At 58.1% G+C, this 25,866-nt stretch overlaps 2 protein-coding genes and 2 long non-coding RNA genes across 6 annotated transcripts; 2 read left to right on the forward strand and 2 right to left on the reverse strand.

Moving 5' to 3' along the window:
• Positions 1-195: 195 nt before the first annotated feature.
• On the reverse strand, positions 196-5,956 carry HNRNPC (heterogeneous nuclear ribonucleoprotein C). 3 transcript variants are annotated; one of them, XM_054808524.1, is made up of 7 exons: positions 5,657-5,956; positions 2,826-2,901; positions 2,606-2,653; positions 1,329-1,489; positions 1,112-1,213; positions 819-976; positions 196-345 (listed from the first exon to the last, which is right to left on the reverse strand). In XM_054808524.1, the coding sequence occupies exons 1-7, from the start codon at positions 5,895-5,897 to the stop codon at positions 262-264; spliced, it is 870 nt and encodes a 289-aa protein (XP_054664499.1). In that variant the 5' UTR covers positions 5,898-5,956; the 3' UTR covers positions 196-261. The 3 variants fall into 3 exon arrangements, with proteins under 3 accessions (XP_054664499.1, XP_054664500.1, XP_054664497.1); XM_054808525.1 differs by having other exon boundaries at positions 819-971; positions 2,787-2,901; XM_054808522.1 differs by having other exon boundaries at positions 2,787-2,901.
• On the forward strand, positions 3,996-4,344 carry LOC129198892 (uncharacterized). Its single transcript, XR_008574549.1, has 3 exons — positions 3,996-4,030; positions 4,092-4,227; positions 4,334-4,344. It is a non-coding gene; the product is annotated as an uncharacterized LOC129198892 (long non-coding RNA).
• LOC129198891 (uncharacterized) lies at positions 4,379-4,867 on the forward strand. The gene is made up of 3 exons (XR_008574548.1): positions 4,379-4,415; positions 4,563-4,688; positions 4,730-4,867. It is a non-coding gene; the product is annotated as an uncharacterized LOC129198891 (long non-coding RNA).
• A 5,747-nt stretch (positions 5,957-11,703) lies between the features above and the next one.
• Positions 11,704-25,699, reverse strand: SUPT16H (SPT16 homolog, facilitates chromatin remodeling subunit). Its single transcript, XM_054808531.1, has 26 exons — positions 25,385-25,699; positions 24,498-24,590; positions 24,111-24,281; positions 22,975-23,127; positions 22,713-22,859; positions 22,439-22,590; positions 20,693-20,865; positions 20,495-20,585; positions 20,317-20,390; positions 19,149-19,261; positions 18,999-19,064; positions 18,765-18,860; positions 18,532-18,647; positions 18,291-18,444; positions 16,947-17,074; positions 16,716-16,851; positions 16,504-16,630; positions 16,302-16,420; positions 16,077-16,202; positions 15,860-15,972; positions 14,304-14,379; positions 13,361-13,530; positions 13,142-13,271; positions 12,874-13,003; positions 11,985-12,062; positions 11,704-11,879 (listed from the first exon to the last, which is right to left on the reverse strand). The coding sequence occupies exons 1-26, from the start codon at positions 25,448-25,450 to the stop codon at positions 11,758-11,760; spliced, it is 3,120 nt and encodes a 1,039-aa protein (XP_054664506.1). The 5' UTR covers positions 25,451-25,699; the 3' UTR covers positions 11,704-11,757.
• Positions 25,700-25,866: the final 167 nt, after the last annotated feature.

Consider the following 25,866-nt stretch of genomic DNA (forward strand, 5'->3'; position numbering starts at 1 on the left):
ACCAGCATGTACAAACCATCTGTCCTTTAATCGTCAAGTCGTAACGAGGTATCAAAATTAAAAGGGGGGGGTGGGGAGCAAATTACTGGGGGAGGGGTGAAGCCGAACTACGGGGGGGGGGGGGGGGGGGGAGGGGTCACGACACCACGAACACGGCGGGGGAGGGGCTGGGGGGAGGGGGAGGGGCGGTGGGGGTTGTTTTTTTTTTTTTGGGGGTGGGGTGGGGGGGGGGTCCCGGCTCAGTTTTGTTGGGGGGCGGCTTTAGGAATCGTCCTCGCCGTTGGCGCTGTCCCGGTCGTCCTCCCCCTCCTCCGCCTCCTTCTCGTCGCCCTTGATGGACTCGAGCTGTCGGGGGGAGGGGAAAAAAAAAAAAAAAGGGGGGGAGTGGGAAGGTGTGGGGCTGCCCCATAGATTCCGTGGGTCCACTCCCCAGATTCCATGGGTCTGCCCACACATTCCGTGGCTTGCTCCATAGGTTCTATGGGTCTGCCCCATAGATTCCGTGGGTCTACTCCCCAGATTCCATGGGTCTGCCCCCAGATTCTGAGTCTGCCCCACAGATTCCATGGGTCTGCCCACACATTCCGTGGCTTGCTCCATAGATTCCGTGGGTCTGCCCCATCGATTCCATGGATCTACTCCCCAGATTCCTTAGGTGCGCCCCACACATTCCATGGGTCCACCCCATCGATTCCATGGGTCTAGTCCCCAGATTCCATGAGTCCGCCCCATAGATTCCGTGGGTCCACCCCACAGATTCCATGGGTCCGCCCCACACATTCCGTGGGTCCGCCCCACACATTCCGTGGGTCCCTCACCTGATCGTCCCCCCGCTCCTCGGCCTCCTCGTCATCCAGCAGGTCGCCCTCCTCCGCCGAGTCCTCTCCCCCCGCCTCCGCCTTGGTTCCGCCGCCCCCCTCCTCCTTCTTGGCCGAGCTGCCCCCCTGCTCCTCCTCCGCCTTCTCGCTCTTCTGCTCTGGGGGGGGGTGGGCAGAGAAAAAACCAACGTGTGGGTGGGTGTGTGGGTGTGGGGGGACGGACACACACATGACGAAAACCCCCCAAACCGGGCGGAATTCACCCCAAAAAACCCGCGCGGGGCGACGCTTACTCTGCTCCTTCTCGATCTTCTCCAGGCTCTCCAGCAGCGCGTCCACCTTCTGCTTGATCTGGCTCAGCTCCTTCTTGATGCTCTGCAGGTCGTCGCCTTTCACTGCGCCCGCGCGGAACCAAGGTGAGAAAAAAAAAAAACACACACCCCCCCCCCCCCGAAATCGCCGCGATTCAGCCCGAAATAACGCCCCGCCCCGCCCCGCCGCCCCGCCTACATTTGCCGGATTTGGAGGAGGAGCCGCGCTGGCCGCTCTTGGAGTTGAAGCCGCTCTTGCCGCGGCGCGAGGTGTTGCCGGAGACGCGCTGCCGCTTGGACGGGACGACGGCCCGGGCGATGGGCGGGGGAGGGGGCACGCGGGCGGGGTAGCTGTACATCCTGGGGGGGGGGGAGGGGTGAGGGGGGGAGGGGTTGTGGGGGGGAGGGGTTGTGGGGCTGGGGGGAGGGGCTGGGGTTGGCCAAGGGAGCAGGGCTATGGGGCGAGGGGGAGGGGTTATGGGGCTGGGGGAGGGGCTGTGGGGCTGGTTATGGGGCTGGGGTGGGGTTATGGGGTGGGGGGGAGGGGCTGTGGGGCTGGGTTGTGGGGTGAGGGGGTGGGGTTGGCCAAGGGAGCAGGGCTATGGGGCGAGGGGGAGGGGTTGTGGGGCTGGGGGAGGGGCTGTGGGGCTGGTTATGGGGCAAAGGGGCGTGGCCATGGGGCTGGGGGCGTGGCCTGGGAACGTGGGTGTAGCCGGGGGCGGGGCTTAACGGTGCTGGGGGCGGGGCTAAGGGCGGGGCAGGGTGTCCCAGGGGGCGTGGCCAGGACAATTGGGTTGTCTGGGGGGCGGGGCTAAGGGCGGGGGGCGGGGCTTAGTCTGGGGGCGTGGCCAAGGGCAAGTTGGGGTGTGCTCAGGGGGCGGGGTTTAGCAATCAAGGGGCGTGGCTAAGGGCCAATGGGCAGTGCCGGGGGCAGGGCTTAGGACCTGGGGGCGGGGCTAAGGGCAGTGGGCGGGGCTAGGGGCAGGTGTGGGCGTGGCTTGGGACCGGGGGGGCGTGGCTTAGGGTTGGTGGGCAGTGCCGGGGCGGGGCTTAGGACCCAGGGGGTGGGGCCTAGGGCCAATGGGGTTATGTTCAGGGGGCGGGGCTCGGGGCCCGGGGGGCGGGGCTAAGGGCCAATGGGGTTGTGTTCAGGGGGCGGGGCTTGGGCCCGGGGGGCAGGGCTCAGGGCCAATGGGGTTATGTTCAGGGGGCGTGGCTCAGGCCCGGGGGGCGTGGCTCAGGGCCAGGGGGCGGGGCTCAGGGCCCAGGGGGCGGGGCTCAGGGCCAATGGGGTTGTGTTCAGGGGGCGTGGCTCAGGGCCCGGGGGGCGGGGCTCAGGGCCCGGGGGGCGGGGCTCAGGGCCCGGGGGTTGTGTTCAGGGGGCGTGGCTCAGGGCCCAGGGGGCGGGGCTCAGGCCGGGGGGCGGGGCTCAGGCCAGGGGGCGTGGCCAAGGCCCGGGGGGCGGGGCGTCCCTACCTGTCGTAGTAATCCCGCTGGAAGTCGTAGTCCAGGTCGAAGGAGGATCTGGAGGGGGGGGAGGGGGGAAGAGAGGCGAGTGGGCGTGGCCTCCCCGGGCAGGGGCGGGGCTCCTGCCGGCAGGGGGGGGCGGGGCGGCGGGGAAGGGGGGGTTTGTGGGGGGAATAGCGAAGAGGCCGACCTGACGAGGGGGGATGGAGAAGGTGGGGCGGGTACTGACCCGTACATCTCGGCCGCCGAGCGCTTCACCCCCGCTTTGCCCCGGTTCACCTTCGGCTCGGCCGCCAGGTTGATGTCTGCAAGGGACGGGGGGACAGGGGGTCAGGGGGGGGAGGGGTCAGAGGGGGCGGGGCCAGGGGCTATCATGGGGCTATGGGGGGCTATAGGGGACATATAGGGCAGAGGAGGGGCTGTAGGGGGGGCTATAGGAGGCCCATAGGGTGTCTATAGGGGGCCTATGGGGCAAGGGAGGGGCTACAGGGTGTCTGTAGGGTGCCTATAGGGTGCCCATAGGGTAGAAGAGGGCCTATGGGGGGCTATAGGGTGTCTATAGGGTGCCTATAGGGTGCCCATAGGGTAGAAGAGGGCCTATGGGGGGCTATAGGGTGTCTATAGGGTGCCTATAGGGTGCCTATAGGGTAGAAGAGGGCCTATGGGGGGCTATAGGGTGTCTATAGGGTAGAAAAGGGCCCATAGGTGGTCTATAGGGTGCCTATAGAGCAGCTATAGGGTAGAAGAGGATCTATAGGGTGCCTATAGGGTAAAACAGGGTCTATAGGGTGTCTATAGGGTGGAACAGGGTCTATAGGGTGCCTATAGGGTGCCTATAGAGCAGCTATAGGGTAGAAGAGGATCTATAGGGTGCCTATAGGGGGTCTATAGGGTATAAGAGGGTCTATAGGGGGTCTATAGGGTAGAAGAGAGCCTATAGGGGGACTAGAAGGTGTCTATAGGGTAGGAGAGGACCTATAGATCTATAGGGTGCCTATAGGGTAGGAGAGGGCCCTACAGGGGACCTATAGGGGGCCTATGGGGCAGGTGACAGCCTATAGGGCCAGCCGGCCATCTATAGGGCCCACAGGACCTACGGACGGGTTACGGGGCCACTGTGAAGGTCCACAGGTCCCCGCCGAAGGTCCGCGGGACCATCTGAAGGTCTCCAAGACCCCCCCGAAGATCTATAGGAGCTGCTGAAGGTCCATAGGGCCACCCAAAGATCTATAGGTCCACCTGAAGGTCCATAGGTCCACCTGAAGGTCCATAGGGCCACCCAAAGATCTATAGGTCCACCTGAAGGTCCATAGGTCCACCTGAAGGTCCATAGGGCCACCCAAAGATCTATAGGTCCAGCCTGAAGGTCCATAGGGCCACCCAAAGATCTATAGGTCCACCTGAAGGTCCATAGGGCCACCCAAAGATCTATAGGTCCACCCTGAAGGTCCATAGGGCCACCCAAAGATCTATAGGTCCACCCAAAGATCTATAGGTCCACCCAAAGATCTATAGGTCCACCCTGAAGGTCCACAGGTCTACCTGAAGGTCCACAGGGCCACCCTGAAGGTCCATGGGACCACCTTGAAGGTCTCCCACACCATCTGGAGGTCCACCAGACCACCCTGAAGGTCTCCAAGACCCCCCCCAGAAGGTCTATAAGGCCACAGTGAAGATCTCTAGGGCCACCCCAAAGGTCTCCGAGACCCCCTGAAGGTCTCCAAGATCCCCGTGAAGGTCCACAGAACCGCCGTGAAGATCTCCAAGACCCCCTAAAGTCCATCAGAGGCGTCTGAAGGTCCATAGGTCCACCCAGAAGGTCTGCAGAACAACCCTGGAGGTCTCCAAGAGCCCCCCAGAAGGTCCACAGGGCCACCTAAAGGTCTCCACGACCGCCTAAAGGTCCATCAGACCACCCAGAAGGTGCATGGGACCATCTTGAAGGTCTCCAAGACCACCCCAGAAGGTCCACAGGGCCACCTAAAGGTCTCCAAGAGCACCCCTGAAGGTCCATCAGGTCACCCAGAAATGCATCCGTCCACCCAGAAGGTCTCCGAGACTCCCCCTGAAGGTCCACAGGTCCACCCAGAAGGTCTCCAAGACCCCCTAGAAGGTCTACAGGTCCACCTGAAGGTCTCCAAGACCCCCTAGAAGGTCTACAGGTCCACCTGAAGGTCTCCAAGACCCCCTAGAAGGTCCATCAGACCACTCTGAAGCTCCACAGGTCCATCCGGAACGTTCACAGAACCCCCCAGAAGGTCCATGCGATCCCCCAGAAGGTCCACAGGGCCACCTAAAGGTCTCCAAGGTCCACCAGACCACTCTGAAGCTCCACAGGTCCACCCAAAACATCCATAGATCTCCCCAAAAGGTCCGCAGGACACCCAGGAAGGTCTCCCAAGACTACCTGAAGGTCCACGCGATCCCCCAGAAGGTCTCCAAGACCCCTCCAGAAGCTCCATGGGGCCACCTAAAGGTCTCCAAGGTCCACCAGACCACTCTGAAGCTCCACAGGTCCACCCAGAACATCCACAGAACCCCCCAGAAGGTCCCCAAGACCCCCCAGAAGGTCCATAGGGCCACCTAAAGATCTCCCGAGGTCCACCAGAGCACTCTGAAGCTCCACAGGTCAACCCAAAACATCCGTAGAACCCCCCGGAACATCCACAGAACCCCCCTGAAGGTCTCCAAGAACCCCCTGAAGGTCCATGGGGCCACCTAAAGGTGGCTGAAGTCCACCAGAGCACTCTGAAGCTCCACAGGTCAACCCCAAAGGTCCCGAGAACCCCCCAGAACGTCCACAGAACCCCCCAGAACGTCCACAGAACCCCCCAGAACGTCCACAAAAGGTCTCCAAGACCACCTGAAGGTCCAGGGGAACCCCCAGAAGGTCCCCGAGACCCCTCAGAAGGTCTCCAAGACCCCACGGAAGGTCCCCGAGACCCCTCAGAAGGTCCCCGAGACCCTGCGGAAGGTCCCCAGGGCCACCTAAAGACCTCTGAGATCCCCCAGCCCGCCGCGATGGTCGCCAACCTCGTTCTCTCCTCGTCGCCGACTCACCCAAGACCTGCCCGGCGATCATCCTCCCGTCTTCCCCCGCCACGGCCGCCCGGGCGTTCCGTTCGTTAACGTATTGAACGAAAGCGAAACCTTTGTGGACGGAGCAGCCGACGATTTTGCCGTATTTGGAGAAAATGGCTTCCACGTCGCTTTTCTTCACCACCAGCGTGTTGAGGTTCCCGATGAAAACCCGGGAATTCATGGACCGGGGGTCCGTCTTGTTCGTCACGTTGCTGGCCATGGCGGAGGGAGGGGGGGGGAGGGGGGAAAAAGGGAGGGGGAGGGGAGGGGAGGGACAACCTGGAAAAGGGGGAGGGGGAGGGGGGAGAAAAGATGGGGGAAGGGCGGGAAACACACCCACCCCACCCCCAACCCCCCAAAATACAGCCGAGGGGGGCGGGGAGCGCTGGAAAAGGCCCCGCCCCCCTCTATAATTAACCCTCCCATCCCCCCAGGGCTTTGCTCCCTCCGCTTGGCCCCACCCCCTCCGCTTGGCCCCGCCCCCTTCGCTTGGCCCCGCCCCCTTTCCGCTTACCGTGGGGGGGGGGAGGGGGGAGGGGCGTCCGTGGGTCGGCGGCGGCGTGGGGGGGGGGGGAAGGCGAGGGGAGGGGGAGGGGTGTGGGGGGGGTTGGGGGTTTTTTTGGGGGGGTGGGGCTAAAGAGGAGGCGTGGCTTGAAGGGGGGGGGGAAGGGCCCGAAAAAACCGGCGGAAAATAAAAAAATTTAAAAAAAATTAAAAAAATAAAAAATTTTTTTGCATTTTGTTGGTTTTTTTTTGGGGGGGAGGGGGGGAGGAAAAAAAAAAAAAAACACCCAAAAACACCCAACAACAATGAGAAATAAAAAATTAAAAAAAAAAAACCCAACCAAAAAACCAACACCCCAATAAAAATAATCAAAACCACTCCAAACCCCTTAAAATTCCAGCGGGGGGGGAGGGGGGGCCAAAACCACCCGATTTGGGGCATTTTGGGGGGGGGTTCGATGAGTTTTTTTCGGTCCCAGGAGATGGCGGGGGGGGGGTGGTGAGAAAAGGGGTGAAACTCCCCCAAAACGGGGCGGGGGAGGGGCGGGGGGGAGAGGAGGGGCCCCGTGGGGGTGGGGTGGGGGGGGGAGGGGAGTTTGCGTGAAAGGGGGGGGGGAGGGGTCCTGGGTTGGGGTTTTTTTTTTGGGGGTGGGGGAGGTGGGGGGAAAAAATAAAAACCAAAAAAAAAAACCAAAAAAAAAAACCAAAAAAAAAGGAAAATTTGGCACTTACGGTCGCCGCCGGCTCTAAAAAAATCCCGCTGTGAAAAGACAAAAAAAAAAGGGGGGGCGGGGGGGTTAGGGCGGGGGGAAGGGCCCCCCCTCCCTGCCCCTCCCCCCGCCGGCGCCCCCTTGTAGAAAACGCGGCCCCTCCCCCCCCACGGCGCCCCCAAAGTTGCCCCTCCCCCACTTCATCGTGTGGTTGGGTTTTTTTTTTGGGGGGGGGGGGGGGGGAGAGGGGGGAGAAAAGCGATCCAAAAGTGGCGGGTTTTGACCCAAAACGGAGCCGGGGTTTTTTTTTTGGGGGGGGGGGGGGGAGATGAGGGGGGGGGGAGGGGGGGGGAGGGGGGAAGGGGGGGGAGGGGCCGGCTCCGCCGCGGGGGGGTTGCGCCTTGCTGGGCCCTGTGGAAGGAGAAGAGGTTGAGCGACCCCCCCCCCTTTCCTTTTCCCCCCTCCCCCCACCCCAGTTGGGGACCACCCCTCCCCCCCCTCAGGTCAGTTTTGGGGTGCGGGGAGGGGGGGGGAGGGGCTGGATACCCCCCTACCCCTCTTTTTTTTGGCGGGGGGAGGGGGTGAAAAGTGAAGCTTGAGGTTTGGGGTGAAAAAGGGGGATTTTGGGGAGGCCCCAAATTAAAGGGGGGGAGGGGGAATTGGGGGTTTGGCCCCCAAAAATGATGGGGGGGAGGGGGTGAAGCGCCCTAAAAATAAGGAGGGGGGGGGGAAGGGGAATTTGGGAGGTTTTGCCCCAAAATTTAAGGGGGGGAGGGGTGGGAACCCCAATTTTGGCGAGGGGGAGGAGGGGTAAAAGGGGGGGGGGTGTTTGCCCCAAAAATGTGGAAATTTGAGGCGGTTCAAGGCCCCAAATAAGTGAAAAACAGGATTTATTTTTCCCCCCCCAAAACGACACTTTCACCTTCAAAAAAAAACCAACCAAAAACCGGGGGGGGGGGGGGGAACCGACGATTTCTGCTTCTTTCGCCCCCAAAAATCACCCAAAAAAGGTGAATTTCCCCCCCAAAAAAGGGCATTTTCCCCCAAAATACCCCCAAAAAGGGTTTTTTTTTACCCCATTTTGGGGATGCCCCGAATTGGGGGTGGGGGATGTGGGAAGGGGGGGGCACCCCCAAATATTTTGGAGGGGGGGGGGGAAGGGGAAACCGCGTTGCACCGAGCTGCCAGGAGAAGCAGGAGGCCCGAAGCCCCGCCCCCTCGGCGATAAACCACGCCCCCTCGGCGATAAACCACGCCCCGCCGCCCCGCCGCTAAGCCACGCCCCCTCCCTTCCCCAAGCCACGCCCCCTCCCTCCCCTCAGAGAGCTGAGGGGGCGCCCCCCCCCACTCCTTCCTCCCCCCCCCCCATTTCTCCTCATCCTCCCTCATCTTCCTCCCCCCCCCGCCTCCATCCTCCTCATCCTCCTCATCCTCCGGCCTCGTTCCCTCACAGAAAGGTGGTGGGGGGGGGCTGCGCCGCCATTATCCCCCCCCCCCCAAACTCCACAAGCGCTTCTCTCCCCACCCCCCAGACCATGCACACGCCTCCCCCACGCGTGTACCCCGCCACACACACCCCCACACCCCCCCATACACACTCTCCGTGGGTTTTATTTCTCACCGCTCCGGCCCCGGCTCCGCTCCCGCCGCCGCCGCCGCCTTCGGGGGCTGCTCACAAAATGGCGCCCGCGCCGCCCTCTGCGCCGTTCGGAGGGGGAGAGGGAACGGGACCGCCCCCTGGCTGCCAAATCCCGGAGGGCGATTGGTGGGGATGGTTGTCTGTCAAGCGAGGGACCAATAGGAAGGAGGAAAACGCCGCAGCGCGGGAGGGGGAGGCGCGGCGGTGAGTGGCGGAGGGAGGTTGTCAATCCAGCCGCGGAGGCGGGTCTTGAAGTTGATTGGTTGTGAGCGGCGATGGGCCAATAGGGAAACGCTCTCCGCGCTGTCCCCGCCCCCAGGTGGGGCGGAGCTTCTGCGTGTGTGAGCGAGATGATAGACACGCGCGTGGAGGGGGGGGGTGTGGAGAGCGTCGCTGCGACGCATGCTCCCCTACCGCCTCCGGATTGGACAACGGCGGGGCGGAGCTTGAAGCCGTCGCGGGCGACGATTGGGCGAGACGCGCGGAAGGCGAGCAGCGATTGGGCTGCGTCCCTGTCCATCGCAAGGGGCGGGGCCGGCGGGTGTGGAGGGGGGAGGGGGGGTGTCATGGCGGTGCCCAGGCGCGGGCCCAGTTTCACCTTTTCCTTTTTAACCGGTTTCACCTTTTTTTACCCCATTTCTGAGGGGCGGAAGGGTCGGGGAGGAGGTGGAGTGGGGGCGGGGGTGGAAAAAACGCACTTTTTAGTTAAAAAACCTTAAAAAAACCATCTTTTTTCTTTATTGAACGACTGGAAAAAGAGCGAGAGCTACCGGTACAGAAACCAGACGGGGGGGGAAGAGGGGGGGGGGACCCCGAAAAAAAGAGGGGGGCCCCCCCAACCAACAAAAAAAAGCCGAAAAAGAAGGGGGGACCCCCCTCCCCCGCCCATAAATAGAGCGAAATAATAAAAAAAAACCCCAACAAAACAACAAAATTGGGGGGGGGGCAGTTTTGGGGTCCCCCGAGGGGGTTTTGGGGTCCCTCAGATTTTTTTGGGGGGTCCCCTGAGGGGTTTTGGGGTCCCCCGATGGATTTTGGGGGGCCCTGATGACTTTTGGGACCCCCCCCGATGGATTTTGGGGTCCCCGGTCAGTTTTGGGGTCCCCCCATGGGTTTTGGGGTCCCCCGGTCAGTTTTAGGGTCCCTCCTATGGGTTTGGGGGTCCCCCCGATGGTTTTGGGGGTCCCCTGATGAATTTTTGGGGTTCCCCTTGATGATTTTGGGGTCCCCTGGGCAGTTTTGGGGTCCCTCGGTGGATTTTTGGGGGTCCCCTGATGACTTTTGGGGTCCCCCCCATTGGTTTTGGGGTCCGCCAATGGGTTTTTGGGGTCCCCCGGCAGTTTTGGGGTCCCCTGATGAATTTTTGGGGTTCCCCCTCGATGATTTTGGGGTCCCCTGGACAGTTTTGGAGTCCCTCAGTGGATTTTTGGGGTCCCCCAGAGAGATTTCAGGGTCCCCCGATGAATTTTGGGGTCCCCCAATGGTTTTTGAGGTCCCCTGGGCAGTTTTGGGGTCCCCCGATGGTTTTTGGGGTCCTCCCGGCAGTTTTGGGGTTCCCCCGAGGGATTTTGGGGACCCCCAGCCCCTTTTTTGGGGTCCCCCCCAACTTTCGGGGTCCCCCTCTGCCTCCTGGGGTCCCAACATCTCCCCGGGGGACCCCAAAATTCAAGGGAACTCCTAAATTTAACCAAAATCCCCCAAATTTGAGCAAAAAACCCCCAAATTTGACCAAAATCCCTCAAATTTCAAGAAGAATCCTCAAAATTTTGAGGGAGGACCCCAAATTTTTGACAGGAGGACCCCAAAATTCAAAGGACCCCCCCCCAAATTTTATAAAACACCCCCCCCCAAATTAGAGGAAAAACCCCCGAATTCTGAGGGGGGGCCCCCAAAATTTCAAGGAAACAGCCAAATTTGACAAAAATTCCCAAATTTAGAGAAAAACCACCCAAATTTTGAGGAAAATCCCCAAAATTTTCAGGGAGACCCCCAAATGTAGAGGAAAAAACCCCAGATTCTGAGGAAGAACCCCAAAATTTTTAGGGGGACCCCAAGTTTGTTTGGAGCGGGAACCCCAACATTCAAGGAAATCGCAAATTTGACCAAAAAACCCCAAATTTTGAGGAAAACCCTCAAATTTCGAGGCAGAACCCTAAAATTTTGAGAGGGGACACCAAATTTTCAGGAGACCCACCAAAATTCCAAGTAAATCCCGAATTTGACAAAAAAACACCCCCAAATTTAGAATAAAACCCCCAAATATTGAGGAATAACCCCAAAATTTTGAGAAGAGACCCCAATTTTTTACAGGGGGCCCCCAAATTTCCAGAAGAACCCCCAAATCTGAAAAAACTCCCTCAAAATTTGGGGGTTTTCCTCAAAATTTCAGAGACCTCTCAATTTTAGAGAAACCCCCCCCCCAAATTCTGTGGAAGAACCCCAAAATTTTGAGGGGGACCCCGAATTTTTTACAAGGGGACACCCAAATTTTCAGGAGACCCCCCCAAAAATTCAAGGGAACCCTCCAATTTGTGAAAAAAAACCCCCAAATTTAGAGAAAAAAAATCGCAAATTTTGAGGAAAGCCCTCAAATTTGGGGGGAGAACATCTGAATTTTGAGAGAACACCCCAAAATTTTGAGAGGAACCCCATGTTTACAGGGGAACCCCAAAATTTTGAGAAGAGCCCCCAAATTTTCATGACATCCCCCCCAAAATTCCAGGGAAACCCCAAATTTGACAACCCCCCCCTCCAAATTTAGAGAAAAAACCCACAAAATTTTGAGGAAAACCCCCAAATTTTTGATAGAAACCCCAAAATTTTGAGAGTAGGCCTCAAATTTTTTACAGAGGGACCCCAAAATTTTCAAGAGACCCCCAAAAACTCAAGGGACCCCCCCAAATTTGCCAAACACCCCCCCAAATTTTGAGGAAACCCACCAAACTTTTCGCAATTTTGACGAAGAACCCCAAAATTTTGAGGGAGACCCCCAATTTTTTTACACGAGGACCCCAAAATTTTCAGGAAACATCCCCCCCCCCAAAAAAAATTTCCCCAGGAACCCCCAAACTTGCCCAACCCCCCCAAATTTTGAAGGAAAGCCTCAAAACGTTGAAAGAAAACCCTCCAAATTTTGAGGAACTCCCAAAATTTTGAAGAAAAATCCGCCAAAATTTCGAGGAAAGACCCCAAATTTTTTTTTTTTGGGGGGGGGGGGAGGGGGTCCCCTACTTCCTCTTCTTTTTGGGGGGCCCCGGGTTGCGGTGATGGGAGCCCCGGCGGGCGGGAGCCTTCCTCTTCCGGCTGCGACCGTGTTCCTCCTCCTCCTCGTATTGACTCTCCCGGTCGGCTGGTGGGGTGGGACAGGGGACATTTTTTTGGGGGGATCAAGGAGGTCCCCCCAAAATTTTTGGGGTGCCCCCCCCCCCCCCCTTCCATCACCCCTGGGACTCACCTTTTCGAGCTTCTTCTTCCAGCTCGTCCCAGTCTTTGCCGCTCTCTTCCTCGCTGCCCAGGGACTCCTTGGAGTATTCTGGAAGGAGATTGAGGGATCTCCATGGGGTTCTGGTAGGACTCCATGGGGACGTGGTGGCATCTGAGGGGATGTGGTGGCCTCCAGTGGGAGGTGGTGGCCTCTGAGGGGTTGCGGTGGCCTCTGAAGGGTTGCGGTGGCCTCCAGTGGGAGGTGGTGGCCTTCAAAGGGACGTGGTGGCATCTCCACGGGGTTCTGGTGGGACTCCATGGGGACGTGGTGGCCTCCAGTGGGAGGTGGTGGCCTCCATGGAGGTTTGGTGGCCTCCAGTGGGAGGTGCTGGCCTTCAAAGGGACATGGTGGCATCTCTGTGGGGTTGCGGTGGGACTCCATGGGGACGTGGTGGCATCTGAGGGGAATTGGTGGCCCTCAAGGGGAGGTGGTGGCCTCCAGTGGGAGGTGGTGGCCTCCATGGAGGTTTGGTGGCCTCCAGTGGGAGGTGCTGGCCTTCAAAGGGACGTGGTGGCATCTCCGTGGGGTTGTGGTGGGACTCCATAGGGATGTGGTGGCCTACAAGGGGTTGTGGTGGCCTCAGAGGGGAAGTGATGGCTTCCGTGGAGGTTTGGTGGCCTCAAGTGGGAGGTGGCGGCCTCCAATGGAACGTGGTGGCATCTCCCAGGGGTTGTGGTGGGACTTCATAGGGTCATGTTGGCCTCTGAGGGGAGTTGGTGGCATCTGAGGGGAGGTGGTGGCCCCCAATGGGAGGTGGTGACTTCCATGGAGGCGTGGTGGCCTCCAAAGGGACGTGGTGGGATATCCATGGGGTTGTGGTGGGACTCCATGGGGACGTGGTGGCATCTGAGGGACGTACCCGACTCCTCGGCCTCGGAGGAGTAATCTTCGTCGCTGTCCTCCTCCTCCTCCTCGTAGTCCTCCTCCGAGGGGTTGAAGGTCTCGTCCTCCATCTCCGACTCGGACTCGGCCACCTCGGCGTCACTGCCCTGGGGACGGGGGGACGGGGTCAGAAGGGGATGGGGGACATCAACGGGGCGAGGACAACCTGGAGGTGGGACCATCAACGGTGGGGAGACCAAAGGGTGGGGACAACCCGGAGATGAGGCCACCGAGGGGGGCGGTACCTCGCCTTCGGGCTCCAGGAAGGACCACCCCCCTTGCTCGAAGAAACCCTCGGGGTCATCCACGATGGTCTTCATGATCTTGGTCCAGTTGAGGGACTGGACGCCCTCCGTGTACTTGAGGTCACAAGAGCTGAGAAGAAGAAGAAGAAGAAGAAGAAGGAGGTGGTGAGTGGGCGTGGCCGGGGCGTGGCCACAGGGGGGTGAAGGGGCGGAGCCTACTTGAGCCACTCTTTGATTGGATCGAGGGAAGCGACGGGGATGGCGTTGATCATGGTGACCTTCTTGCTGTAGTCCTTGTAGACGATGACCATGTCGAAGTTCTTCAGGTGGAACTGGACCCGCTCGAAGTGGATCAGCTCCACCTCGTCCAAGGTGACCACGAAAGGGGGCTGGCGTAGGGTGGGACAATCAGTGGGGTGGCCCCCCCGCCGTGCCCAAAGTTCTGGTGACCCCCACCCCAAAGTTCTGGTGACCACCCCAAAGTTCTGGTGACCCCCCCCAAAGTTCTGGTGACCCCACCCCCAAAGTTCTGGTGACCCCCCAAAAGTTCTGGTGACCCCCCCAAAAGTTCTGGTGACCCCACCCCAAAGTTCTGGTGACCCCCCCAAAGTTCTGGTGACCCCCACCCCCAAAAGTTCTGGTGACCCCCACCCCAAGTTCTGGTGACCCCCGCAAAAGTTCTGGTGACCCCCCCAAAGTTCTGGTGACCACCCCAAAGTTCTGGTGACCCCCACCCCCCAAAGTTCTGGTGACCCCCCAAAAGTTCTGGTGACTCCCCCAAAAGATCTGGTGACTCCCCCCAAAGTTCTGGTGACCCCACCCCAAGTTCTGGTGACCCCCCCCCAAAGTTCTGGTGACCCCCCCCCAAGTTCTGGTGACCCCACCCCCAAAAGTTCTGGTGACCCCACCCCAAGTTCTGGTGACCCCCACCCCAAAGTTCTGGTGACCCCCCCCCAAGTTCTGGTGACCCCCACCCCCCAAAGTTCTGGTGACCCCCCCCAAAGTTCTGGTGACCCCACCCCCCAAAGTTCTGGTGACCCCTCCAAAGTTCTGGTGACCCCCCCAAAAGTTCTGGTGACCCCATCCCCCAAGTTCTGGTGACCCCCACCCCAAGTTCTGGTGACCCCCACCCCAAAAAAAACGTCGCCCCACCTCAACTTACCCACTCGGTGCAGTTGACCAAGGCGCTGCTGGTGGGTTGGAGAAGGCAGGTGCTGCGGTACGGGGCGCCGTTGAACCTGCTCGGGGATGAGGGACGCGGACGCCCCCCCAAAAAAACCCATGAGGAGACCAGCCCCCCCCAAAAAAATGAAGGGACCCCCCCAAAAAACCACGAGGAGACCCCAAGAAAACATGAGAACACCTCAAAAAACCATGAGGAGACCCCAAAAAATGAGGAGGAGACCCCAAGAAAACATGAGAACACCTCAGAAACCACGAGGAGACCCCAAAAAGGATGAAGGGACCCCAAAAACCATGAGGAGACCTCCAAAAAAAATGAGGACACCCCATAAAATGTGAGGGCAACCCAAAGAACCCATGAGGACACCTCAAAAAACCACGAGGAGACCCCAAGAAAACATGAGAACACCTCAGAAACCATGAGGAGACACCAAAAAGGATGAAGGGACCCCAAAACCCATGAGGACGACCCAAAAAACCATGAGGAGACCCCAAAAAAATGTGAGGACACCCCAAAAAATCATAAGGAGACCCCAAAAAATATGAGGACAGCCCAAAAAACCCATGAGGACACCTCAAAAAACCACGAGGACACCCCAAGAAAACATGAGAACACCTCAGAAACCATGACAAGACCCAAAAAATGATGAAGGGACCCCAAAACCCATGAGGACGACCCAAAAAACCAAGAGGAGACCTCCAAAAACGATGAGGAGACCCCCAAAAATGTGAGGACAACCCAAAAACCTATGAGGAGACCCCAAACAACCATGAGGAGACCTCAAAAACCATGAAGGAAACCCAAAAAGAGAAGAAGAGACTCCCAAAAGAGATGAGGACACCCCCCCAAAACGATGAGGACACCTTAAAAAGAGATGAGGACACCTCAAGAGAGATTATGAAGACCCCTCAAAAAAAAACCAAGAGGGGACCTCAAAACAGATGCAGGAACCCCCAAAAGAGATGAAGAGACCCCCAAAAATGTTAGAGAACCCAAAAAACGATGAAGAGACCCCCAAAAATGATGAGGACAACCCCAAAAGAGATGAAGACACTCCAAAAAACCATGAAGAACCTCCAAAAAAGATGGAGAACCTCCAAAAAAGATGACCCTCCAAAAAAAGGATGAGGACCCTCCAAAAAAAGTTGAAGAACCTCCAAAAAAGGATGAAGAACCTCCAAAAAAGGATGAAGAACCTCCAAAAAAGATGAGGACCCTCCAAAAAAAGGATGAGGAAACTCCAAAAAAGGATGAAGAACCTCCAAAAAAGATGACCCTCCAAAAAAAGGATGAGGACCCTCCAAAAAAAGTTGAAGAACCTCCAAAAAAGGATGAAGAACCTCCAAAAAAGATGAGGAACCTCCAAAAAAGGATGAGGAAACTCCAAAAAAAGTTGAAGAACCTCCAAAAAAGGATGAGGAACCTCCAAAAAAGGTGGTGGCACGCCAAAACCAGATGGTGGCACCCCCAAAAAAGAGGGGGGCACCCCCAAAAAGGAAGACGAGGACACCCCGGTGGGGTTGGTCTCCACTTACCCCAGCTCCCGGAAGGGCACCTCGAACTCCAGCTCCTCCTTGGTGAGCGCTTCCACCTTCTCGATGAAGTTCTTGAAGGCCGTCTTCAGCTTGTGGCGCATCTCCCGTTCCATCTTTTGGGGTGAAGGGGGATAAAAAGGTGGGAGGTGGTCACCTCCATCCTGGTGGCACCCCAAAAACCTTCTGGTGGACCTTCTACGGTCCTTCTTCAACCAACCTGCTCGGCGTAGAGGTCGTCGCGGTCGTGCATGTGTTGGTGCTTGCCCAAGTCGGTGGTGATCTCACCAACCTCCGTGTAGAACTGGACGTCCGTGTGACGCTTCTTCCCAAACATGATGGCGTTCTGGGTGGGAGAAGACACCGAGATGTCATTCAGGAGGTGTCCCACCACCCACCCCCCAAAAAAAAAAGCCACCGGATTCCACCGCCACCAGAAGAAGACCTTGAGATGGAAGTGGAGCACGATAATCATCTCCCCGTCGCACGGTTGGAAGACGGCGTGCTTGATGTTGTTGTAGAGGATGTCCACCTTGTCTCCGCGCACCGAGGTGAAGCGAAAACCTGAGGGCGGGGGACAATTCGGGGTGACCGAGGTCTCCTCAAAACCCTCCAGAAGGTCCATCCGTCCCACCCCAAGTCCATACCGTTGACGTGGGCCTCCAAAGAACCTTGCATCCTCTTCTGGGCGATGTTGGGTCTGATGTAGAGGTCCTTCAACTTGGGATTGCTGCGGTTGAGGTTGATGACCAACGAATCTTGCTTGACGATACCCTGGAGAAGACGCGGAGAAGTTGGAGGACCTCCCATTTCTCAGGAGAACCTCCCCGAGAAGCCACCTTCTCCTCTTGGTCCTCACCTCCTTCTCCTTCTCCTCAGCTTCTCGGGTCTTGTAACGTTTCTGGACCTCCTTGATGATCCGAAAAGCGTTTTGAAGGTTGAGGGCCGGCACCGTTTGTTCTCCAGGAGTCTTCATGTTGGATGCGCGGTAAGTTCTGGAGATGACGATGGACACCAGAAGTTGAGGTGACTTCGGGGACGCCCCAAAACGTCCCCACCCCACCTCGAAGGTCCTCAGGCGGTGGCTCACATCTCCTTGACGAAGGTGGCCTCGGGGTTGGGGAAGATGTTGCCCTCGTTGCGGCCCAAAGCGCTGCCGGGGCAGTAGAAGTTGATGCGTAGGTAGGTGTAGTCACCTTCCACCGACATGCTGATGTTCTGCGGGGGGGTTGCAGAAGAAGGGGTCACCCCAAAACTATGAAGGTGAACCCCAAAAATGAGGTGGGGGAGAAGGTGGAGGAGCTTCCTGGGTCAAAGGTTGAAGGGGAAGGGACCTCGGGTGGTTGGAGGGGAGAAGGTGAGGTTGGAGGGTAGGTGGCACCCCAAAACCACCACAACTCCACGTTGCGGGCAGGTGGCACCCCAAAACTGAAGATTGGGGGCAGGTGGCACCCCAAAACTCAAGGTTGGGGGGCAGGTGGCACCCCAAAACCCCCAAAACTCCACGTTAAGAGCAGGTGGCACCCCAAAACCACCACAACCCAACGTTGGGGCCAGGTGGCACCCCAAAACCACCACAACTCCAGGTTGGGGCCAGGTGGCACCCCAAAACTCAAGGTTGGGGGGCAGGTGGCACCCCAAAACCACCAAAAGTCCACGTTGCGGGCAGGTGGCACCCCAAAACTGAAGGCTGGGGGGCAGGTTGCACCCCAAAACCCCCACAACCCAACTTTGGGGGCAGGTGGCACCCCAAAACCACCAGAACTTCATGTTGGGGGTCAGGTTGCACCCCGAAACCACCAAAACTCCACGTTGAGAGCAGGTGGCACCCCAAAACTGAAGTCTGGGGGGCAGGTTGCACCCCAAAACCACCAAAACTCAAGGTTGGGGGTCAGGTTGCATCCCAAAACCCCCACAACCCAACACTGGGGCCAGGTAGCACCCCAAAACTCAAGGTTGGGGGTCAGGTTGCACCCCAAAACCCCCAAAACTCCACTTTAGAGGCAGGTGGCACCCCAAGACCACCAGAACTCAAGGTTGGGGGTCACGTTGCACCCCAAAACCCCACTTTGGGGCCAGGTGGCACCCCAAAACCACCAAAATTCCATGTTGGGGGCAGGTGACACCCCAAAACTCAAGGTTGGGGGGCAGGTGGCACCCCACAACTCCATGTCGGGGGCAGGTGGCACCCCAAAACCCCCACAACCCAACACTGGGGCCAGGTGGCACCCCAAAACTCAACACTGGAGGTCAGGTTGCACCCCAAAACTCAACATCAGGGGTCAAGCTGCACCCCAAACCTCACCCCGGCCCCACCAGAACCTCCCCTCATCCCACCACCAAACCCCGCCTCGGAACGTTGCCCCTCAAGAAGATCTCGGGGGCGTCCCCAGATGGTTTTCGGGGTGTCTTCTCCTCCCCACCAACCACCCACCTTGATGGTGGCGATGTGGAAGGGGGTGGCGATGCCGAAGACGGGCATGATGACCGTCTCGTACTTCTTGTCGATGTAGATCTTCATCTCGCGGATGTGGGGCTCCTTCGGCATCAACGCCGGGTTCTTGTAGGAGATGTTGGACTTCCGAGCCCTACGGAGATATTTTTTTTTGGGGTGGGGTGGGGCGTGGGTACGGGTGACACCCCAAAACTTCACAATTTTTTTTTTTTGGGGTTACTTTTGGATCTGCTGCTCGCCCTTCTGCTCCGTCAACCGTCGCCGGGCCTCTTCGTTGAGTTGGGTGGCCAACTCCTTCTGGTGGGCTCGACGTTTCTCCTCCGCCGTCAGCTCGTTCTGAAGGGGTGGGGTGGGCGAGGCTTGAGGTCACCTTTGCCACCCCGCCCGCCGCCCCCACCCCAAAATTTTTTAGGGTGCCGAAGGGGACGGGTGGGGGGGGTCGGGACAACCCACCCGCGTCCTCTCAGTCAGTAGAGCCGCCCGGGAGCTCCGACCGAGGAGATCTTCGGCTTCGTCTTTTTCTTCTTCTTCTTCTTCCTCGTCTTCGTTCTGGTTGGGTTTTGGGGGAAAACCCCCCAAAATTGGGGTTTTTTAAAAAAATAGGGCTAAAAGCAGCGGGTTTTCCCCAAAATCGAAGGGTTTCGCCCCGGTTTTCCACCCGCCGCCCTCCCCTCCCACCGGCGTCACCTTGAGGAAGATGCCAACGTTCTTGACCTTCTTCTTGACGGCGGTGAGGACGGTGGCGGGACCTTCCTGGAGGAAGAGGAAGAGGATGAGGTGTGGGGGGGGAGGAAGAAGGGGGCGTGGCCGCCGCGGCCCCGCCCGCGCCCCGCCCACCTCGTCCACCAAGACGGTGTCGCCGATGAACATGGCGTAGGTCTTCTCCTCCGGCTTCTTGCCTTCTTTGTTGGGGAGGTCGGAGAAGCCGACGTTGATGCTGAAGACCATGCCTGGGGCGAGGAAGAGGAGGGGGGTTGGAGGAGGAAGGTGGGTTTTGGGGGGAAAAAGTGGGATTTTGGGGGGACGGGGGACAGGAGGGGCGATTTGGGGGGGAAGGGGACGACGTTGGGGGGGATGAAGGACAATTTTGGGTGGAAGAGGACGATTTTGGGTGGATGAAGGACAATTTTGGGTGGATGAGGACAATTTTGGGTGGGAGAGGACAATTCGGGGTGGATGAAGGACAATTTTGGGTGGAAAAATGATTTTGGGTTGAAGAGGACAATTTTGGGTGGATGAAGGACAATTTGGGGTGGAAGAAGACAATTTGGGGTGGAAAACGATGATTTGGGGTGGAAGAGGACAATTTTGGGTGGATGAAGGACAATTTGGGGTGGAAGAGGACAATTTGGGGTGGAAAACGATGATTTGGGGTGGAAGAGGACAATTTTGGGTGGAAGAGGACAATTTGGGGTGGATGAGGAGCAATTTTGGGTGGAAAACGATGATTTTGGGTTGAAGAGGACGATTTGGGGTGGAAGAGGACGATTTGGGGTGGATGAAGGACAATTTTGGGTGGAAGAGGACGATTTGGGGTGGAAAACGATGATTTGGGGTGGAAAACGATGATTTGGGGTGGAAGAGGACAATTTTGGGTGGATGAAGGACAATTTGGGGTGGAAAAGGACAATTCGGGGTAGATGAAGGACAATTCGGGGTGGAAAGGAGCAATTTTGGGTGTAAAAATAATTTTGGGTGGATGAAGGACAATTTTGGGTGGATGAAGGACAATTTGGGGTGGAAAACGATGATTTTGGGTTGAAGAGGACAATTTGGGGTGGAAGAAGGACAATTTTGGGTGGAAGAAGGACAACTTTGGGTGGAAGAGGACGATTTGGGGTGGAAAGGGACAATTTGGGGTGGAAAGGGACAATTTGGGGTGGAAAGGGACAATTTGGGGTGGAAAAGGAGCAATTTGGGGTGGATGAGGAGCAATTTGGGGTGGATGAAGGACAATTTTGGGGTGGAAGAGGACAATTTTGGGGTGGGGTGAAGGTCTCCTCACCCTTCTTCAGCCGATGTTGGTTCTTGCTGTTGATGACCAGGGAGCCCTCCCTGAACTCGATGCCCATGGCGAAGCTGGTGAGATACGGACAGACGTCCACCAAGAGCTCCCCAACCTCCTCACGCACTTCCGTGTGTGTGTCCCCCACTCTGACCACCCCAAAACCCCCCATTCTCACCCCAAATTCTTGGTGATTTTACTCAACAACTCTGGCTTTTGTTTCTTCACCACGTCCATCACGGCGCCATAGACGTCGCAGAGTTTGGTTCCTGGAAGGAGATGGAGACGTCACCACCCAGCCTGACATCCGCGCCCGGTGGTGGAGAAGGAAGAGGTGCCTTCAGAAGATCTTGAGAACTTCAAGGTTGGTCCTCACCGTGTCGCATCTCCTTCAACATCTCCTCCTGGAGCTGGAGGAGGAAGGCGTAGTGGTCCTGCATCTCCTGAGGTGGATCCACCATCAAGGTCCTCACCAAGTTGGAGCAGTAGGACTTGTAACGGATGCCCATGGCGCAGGTGATGGCCCCGAAATGCATGTGGTTCTTGTCGCTGGAAGGGCGGGGCAACAAGTTTTGGGGTGAAAGAGCATCGAATCGGTCAAAACCCACCCCACCGTGAGGGAAATCGGGGCTTTTTTGGGGAAGAAATAAGAAGAAATCGGCCGTTTGGGGAGAAATCGGCCAATTTGAGGAGAAATTGGCCATTTTGGGAAAAACTGGTGGCTTTGGGTTGGGGTTTTTTTTTTCAGGAAAAAATGGCAGTTTTGGTGGGTTTTTGAGGAGAAATGGGCCATTTTGAAGAGAAATTGGCCTCTTTGGGCTTTTTTTTGAGGAGAAATTGGCCATCTGGGGCAAAATCGGCAACTTTGGGCTTTTTTTTTGAGGAGAAATTGGCCATTTGGGGCAAAATTGGCAACTTTGGGCTTTTTTTTTGAGGAGAAATTGCCCATTTTGGGAGAAATTGGCAGACTTGGGCTTCTTTATGAGGAGAAAATGGCCACTTTGGCCTTTTTTTTGAGGAGCAATTGGCCGTTTGGGGAGAAATTAGCCACTTTGGGCTTTTTTATGAGGAGAATTTGGCCACTTTGGGGAGAAATTGGCTTCTTTAGCCTTTTTTTTTGAGGAGAAATTTGCCGTATTGGGCATTTCTTTGAGGAGAAATTGGCTGACTTGGGCTTCTTTTTGAGGAGAAATTGGCCATTTTGGGCAAAATTGGCCATTTGGGGTATTTTTATGAGGAGAATGTGGCCACTTGGGGGAGAAATTGCCCCCTTTGCCCTTTTTTTTAAGGAGAAATTGTCCATTTGGGGCAAAATTGTCCACTTTGGGCTTTTTTTTTTTGAGGAGAAATTGGCCATTTTGAGGAAAAATTGGCATCTTTGGCCTTTTTTTGAGGACAAATTGGCCATTTGGGAGAAATTGGCCCCTTTAGGGTTTTTTTTGAGGAGAAATTGGCCACTTGGGGCTTTTTTTATGAGAAGAAATTGGCTGGGTTAGGCTTCTTTTTGAGGAGAAATGGCCCATTTTGGGAGTAATTGGCAAATTGGGGCTTTTTTTGAGGAGAAATTGGCCATTTAGGGCTTTTTTATGAGGAGAATTTGGCTACTTGGGGGAGAAATTGCTCCCTTGGGCCTTTTTTTGAGGAGAAATTGTCCATTTGGGGCAAAATTGTCCACTTTGGGGTTTTTTTATGAGGAGAAATTGGCTGGTTTTGGCTTCTTTTTGAGGAGAAATTGGCCGTTTTTTGGAGAAACTGCCCAGTCTGGGCTTTTTTGGGGGGGAGAAATTGGCCACTTGGGGGAGAAATTGCCCCCTTTGGCCTTTTTTTTTGAGGAGAAAATGGCCATTTAGGGCAAAATTAGCCACTTTGGGCTTTTTTTGAGGAGAAATTGGCCACTTTGGGCTTTTTTATGAGGAAAAATTGGCTGGTTTGGGCTTCTTTTTGAGGAGAAATCAGCCATTTAGGGCAAAATCAACCAATTCAGTCTTTTTTTTTTCTTTTTTGGAGGAGAATTTGGCCGTTTGGTGACTTTTCTTGAGTCACAATTGCCTTGTCTCGGGAATTTTTTCGCCTCGCCCCCTCCCCTTCGTTAATTTTCCGGCCCCGCCCCCCTCTCCCGGACCTGACGACGCTGAATTTGAGGTTGTAGTTGCCGCCGCTCTGGATGATGGGCGGGTAACACATCTCCACCGCCGTGGGGTCGGCGCCCGCCAGGTACTTCTTCTCCTCGATGGCTTTCTCCACCGATTCGGCCAATTTGCTGTGTCGGACTTTCTGGGGGTGATGACATTGTTATGACATCACCCGAGCTCAAGGTGATAGATTTTTGGGGGTTTTTTGGGGGTTTTTGTTTGGTTTAAGGCCCGCCCTCAAAAAAAGCAATCAAACTTTCTGACCTCGTCGGCGTCGACGATCTCCATGACTCGTTCTTTGAAGAACTTGGTGAAGACCTCGGAGGTGATGGCGGCCGCTTTGCGCATCAAGTTGAGTTCCCCGTCTTCCTTGGCCGCCATGGTGTAGGCCACCACGGCGCTGATGTCCACCTAGGGGTAAACCAACGGCGGGGACGACGATGAGGTGACCTCATAGGGGACGTCAAAAAAAACCCAAAAAACCCCCCAAAAAAACCCCCACAAGGGTGGTGGGACCTCCCCGGACCTTCTCGAAGCCCTCCTTGCTGAGACAATCGTTCCAGCTCTTCATGAAGTCACCGGGGAACTTGTCCTTGCTGAAGACGCCGATGCGTTTCCCGCCCTTGCTGGCCTTCAAAGCTTCGATCATCTTCTCAAAGTTGGCTTTGTTGCTCTCGTTCTGAGCCAAAAAGACGAGAAACGGGGAGGGGGGGAGGGAAAATGGAACGCCCGGCCCCACCAAAGTTGTCTTCGCCTTCCAAGCCACCCCTGGGGTCCAACCAGGCTGCCTGTCCTCCACCCCACCTCCGTATCTCCGCCCCACCTCCGCCCCACCATCTCCACCTCCACCTTCCTCCCCACCTTCACCTTCCTCCCAACTCCACCCCAAGCCCACAACCTCCATCCCACCACCACCTCCATCATGTCCAGCTCCACCCCAACACCTGCCCACCTTCTCCACCTCTCCTCCGCCTTCTCCACCTCCACCCCACAACCACCACCTTCTCCTCGCCATGTCCGTCCCACCATCCCCACCTCCTCCATCCCACCGTTTCCATCTCCACGTCCGCCATCTCCGCCACCACCTCCTCACCTCCACGTCCACCCCAACACCATCTCCACCTCCATCACACCTTGCCCGCCTCCATCCCACCTTCTCAACCTCCATCCCACCACGTCCACCCCACAACCCGTCTCCACCTCCTCCGCTGTTTCCATCCCACCGTTTCCTCGCCTTCTCCACGTCCACCCCACAACCACCTCCTCGCCATGTCCGTCCCACCATCCCCACCTCCACCCCGCTGTTTCCATCTCCACCACCATCTCCACCTCTGCCTCCTCTGTCCCACCATCTCCACCTCCTCCACCCCACCATTTCCATCTCCTCCACCTGCTCCATCCCACCATCTCCATCTCCTCTACTTCCACCTTCTCCACCATCCCCATCTCCTTTACTCCATCTCTACCTCCTCTGTCCCACCATCTCCACCTCCTCTACCTCACCATCTCCACCTCCTCTACCTCCACCTCCTTCACCATCTCCACCTCCTCCATCCCACCATCTCCATCTCCTCTACCTCCACCTCCTCCACCATCTTCATCTCCTCCGTCCCACCATCTCCACCTCCTCCACCTCCACCACCACCTTCTCCCCCTCCCCACCTTCTCCCGGACGAGAAGCGTGATGGCCGGCACTCCGTTGACGTTCTCCCCGCCCTTGTTCTGAGCCACCTGCTTGAGGAACTCCACCTTCTTCTTGCTGGCCATGAAGAGGATCTTCTCCTCGCAGAACACCATGATGGTGTCCGTCAGCTCGTAACCGAACAGCCACGTCTGGGCGGGGCAACGGGGGGGGCGGGGTTAGGTGGTCACCCATGGGTGCTGGGATCCCTCCCAAAGGCTGGTGGGACCCCGTAAAGGTGGTGGGACCCCATAAGGGTGACGGATGACCCCAAGGGCGTAGCCCCGCCCCCGAAGGTGTAGCCCCGCCCCCGGTGTTAGCCCCGCCCCCCAGGGTGTAGCCCCGCCCCCCCGGGAGGCCCCACCCACCTGGAGGGCGGTGGACTTGGCGTAGACGATCTCCTCGTCCACCCCCACCGACACCACGATGGCGTCCACCCCCCCGTACTCCTCCTCCCCCTTCTGCAAAAATGGGGGGGGGGGGGGGAGGGGTGAGGAAGGGGAGGGGGAGGGGGCGGTGATGTCACACCCCCCTCAGCTCCCCTTCCCCATCCCCAATACCCCCCTCCTCCCCCCCCACCCCAAAATCCCCCTTCGGGCCCCTCCCCCACCCTCTCCGCCCCCAAAATCCCACCCCAGCCCCTCCCCCCCCCAAATCCCGCCCTCAGGGCCCCTCCCCCTTCCCAATAACCCCTCCCCCACCCCAAACCCCCCCCCGCCCCCCAAAATCCCCCCTCAGGCCCCACCCCCAAACCCCTCCCCCCCAAATCCCCCCTCAGGCCCCACCCCCCACCCAAAACCCCCCTCCCCAAACTCTTCCACAGGCCCCTCCCCCATCCCAACAACCCCTCCCCCACCCCAAATTCCCCCCTCACCCCCCTCCCCCCCTCAAATCCCCCCCCAGCCCCCTCCCCCCCCAAATCCCCCTTCAGGCCCCTCCCCACCCCTCAGGCCCCTCCCCCCCTCAAATCCTCCCTCAGGCCCCTCCCCCCCCTCAAATCCCCCCTCCCCTCAAATCCCCCCTCAGGCCCCTCCCCCCCCTCAAATCCCCCCTCCCCTCAAATCCCCCCTCAGGCCCCCTCCCCCCTCTCAAATCCTCCCTCAGGCCCCTCCCCCCCCCCAACCCCCCCCTCAGGCCCCTCCCCCCACCTCAGGCCCCTCCCCCCCTCAAATCCCCCCTCCCCCCCTCAAATCCCCCCTCAGGCCCCTCCCCCCACCTCAGCCCCCTCCCCCCTCCCCCCCCGCCCCTCCCCCACCTGCCAGCTGCCGTAGAGCCGCCTGAGGCGGCGGTAATAGGCGTCGCGATCGAGGCTGAGAGCCATGAGGGGGGACGGCGGGGGGGAGGGGGGGGAGGGCCCCGGTAGCGGGGACCCCCAACGCACCCAACCGCCGCCTTTTTTTTTGGTGGTGTTTTTTTTTTTCTTCGCTTCTTCTTCCTCCTCTTCCTCCCGCGCTGCTTTTTCCCCCTCCCCTCCCGCCCCCCCCCCCCCGCCACCACCGCACACCACCACACACCACACACACACACACTGCGCGCTTCCTTCCCGGAAGTGTTTGCCCGGCTCGCTGCTTCCGCTTCCGGGGCGGGTGTGAGGGGAAGGGGGGGCGGTGAGGAAGCGCTTTCGCGCATGCGCGGAGGCGGGAAGTGACCGCGCGTGCGCGCGCCTCTGCCCGGAGTCACGTGACGGGGGGGGAGAAGAGGCGGGAAAGGCGCGCGCGGGGGGGGGGGGGGGAATGC

Source organism: Grus americana, chromosome 37 (genome assembly GCF_028858705.1).
Source record: "Grus americana isolate bGruAme1 chromosome 37, bGruAme1.mat, whole genome shotgun sequence".
Lineage (NCBI taxonomy): Eukaryota > Metazoa > Chordata > Aves > Gruiformes > Gruidae > Grus > Grus americana.

Bases quoted from the DNA above. Each gene is read 5' to 3' on its own strand.
- SUPT16H (XM_054808531.1), bottom strand. From the start codon at position 25,450: ATGGCTCTCAGCCTCGATCGCGACGCCTATTACCGCCGCCTCAGGCGG. The intron at 20,866-22,438 runs GTCCGGGAGAGG...CCGCCCTTCCAG, and splicing joins CTCAAATTCAGCGTCGTCAG to CGACAAGAACCACATGCATT. The intron at 20,586-20,692 runs GTGAGGACCAAC...ATCTCCTTCCAG, and splicing joins GTTGAAGGAGATGCGACACG to GAACCAAACTCTGCGACGTC.
- HNRNPC (XM_054808522.1), bottom strand. From the start codon at position 5,897: ATGGCCAGCAACGTGACGAACAAGACGGACCCCCGGTCCATGAATTCC. The intron at 977-1,111 runs GTAAGCGTCGCC...ACCCCCCCCCAG, and splicing joins GAAGATCGAGAAGGAGCAGA to AGCAGAAGAGCGAGAAGGCG. The intron at 346-818 runs GTGAGGGACCCA...TCCCCCCGACAG, and splicing joins AGGAGCGGGGGGACGATCAG to CTCGAGTCCATCAAGGGCGA.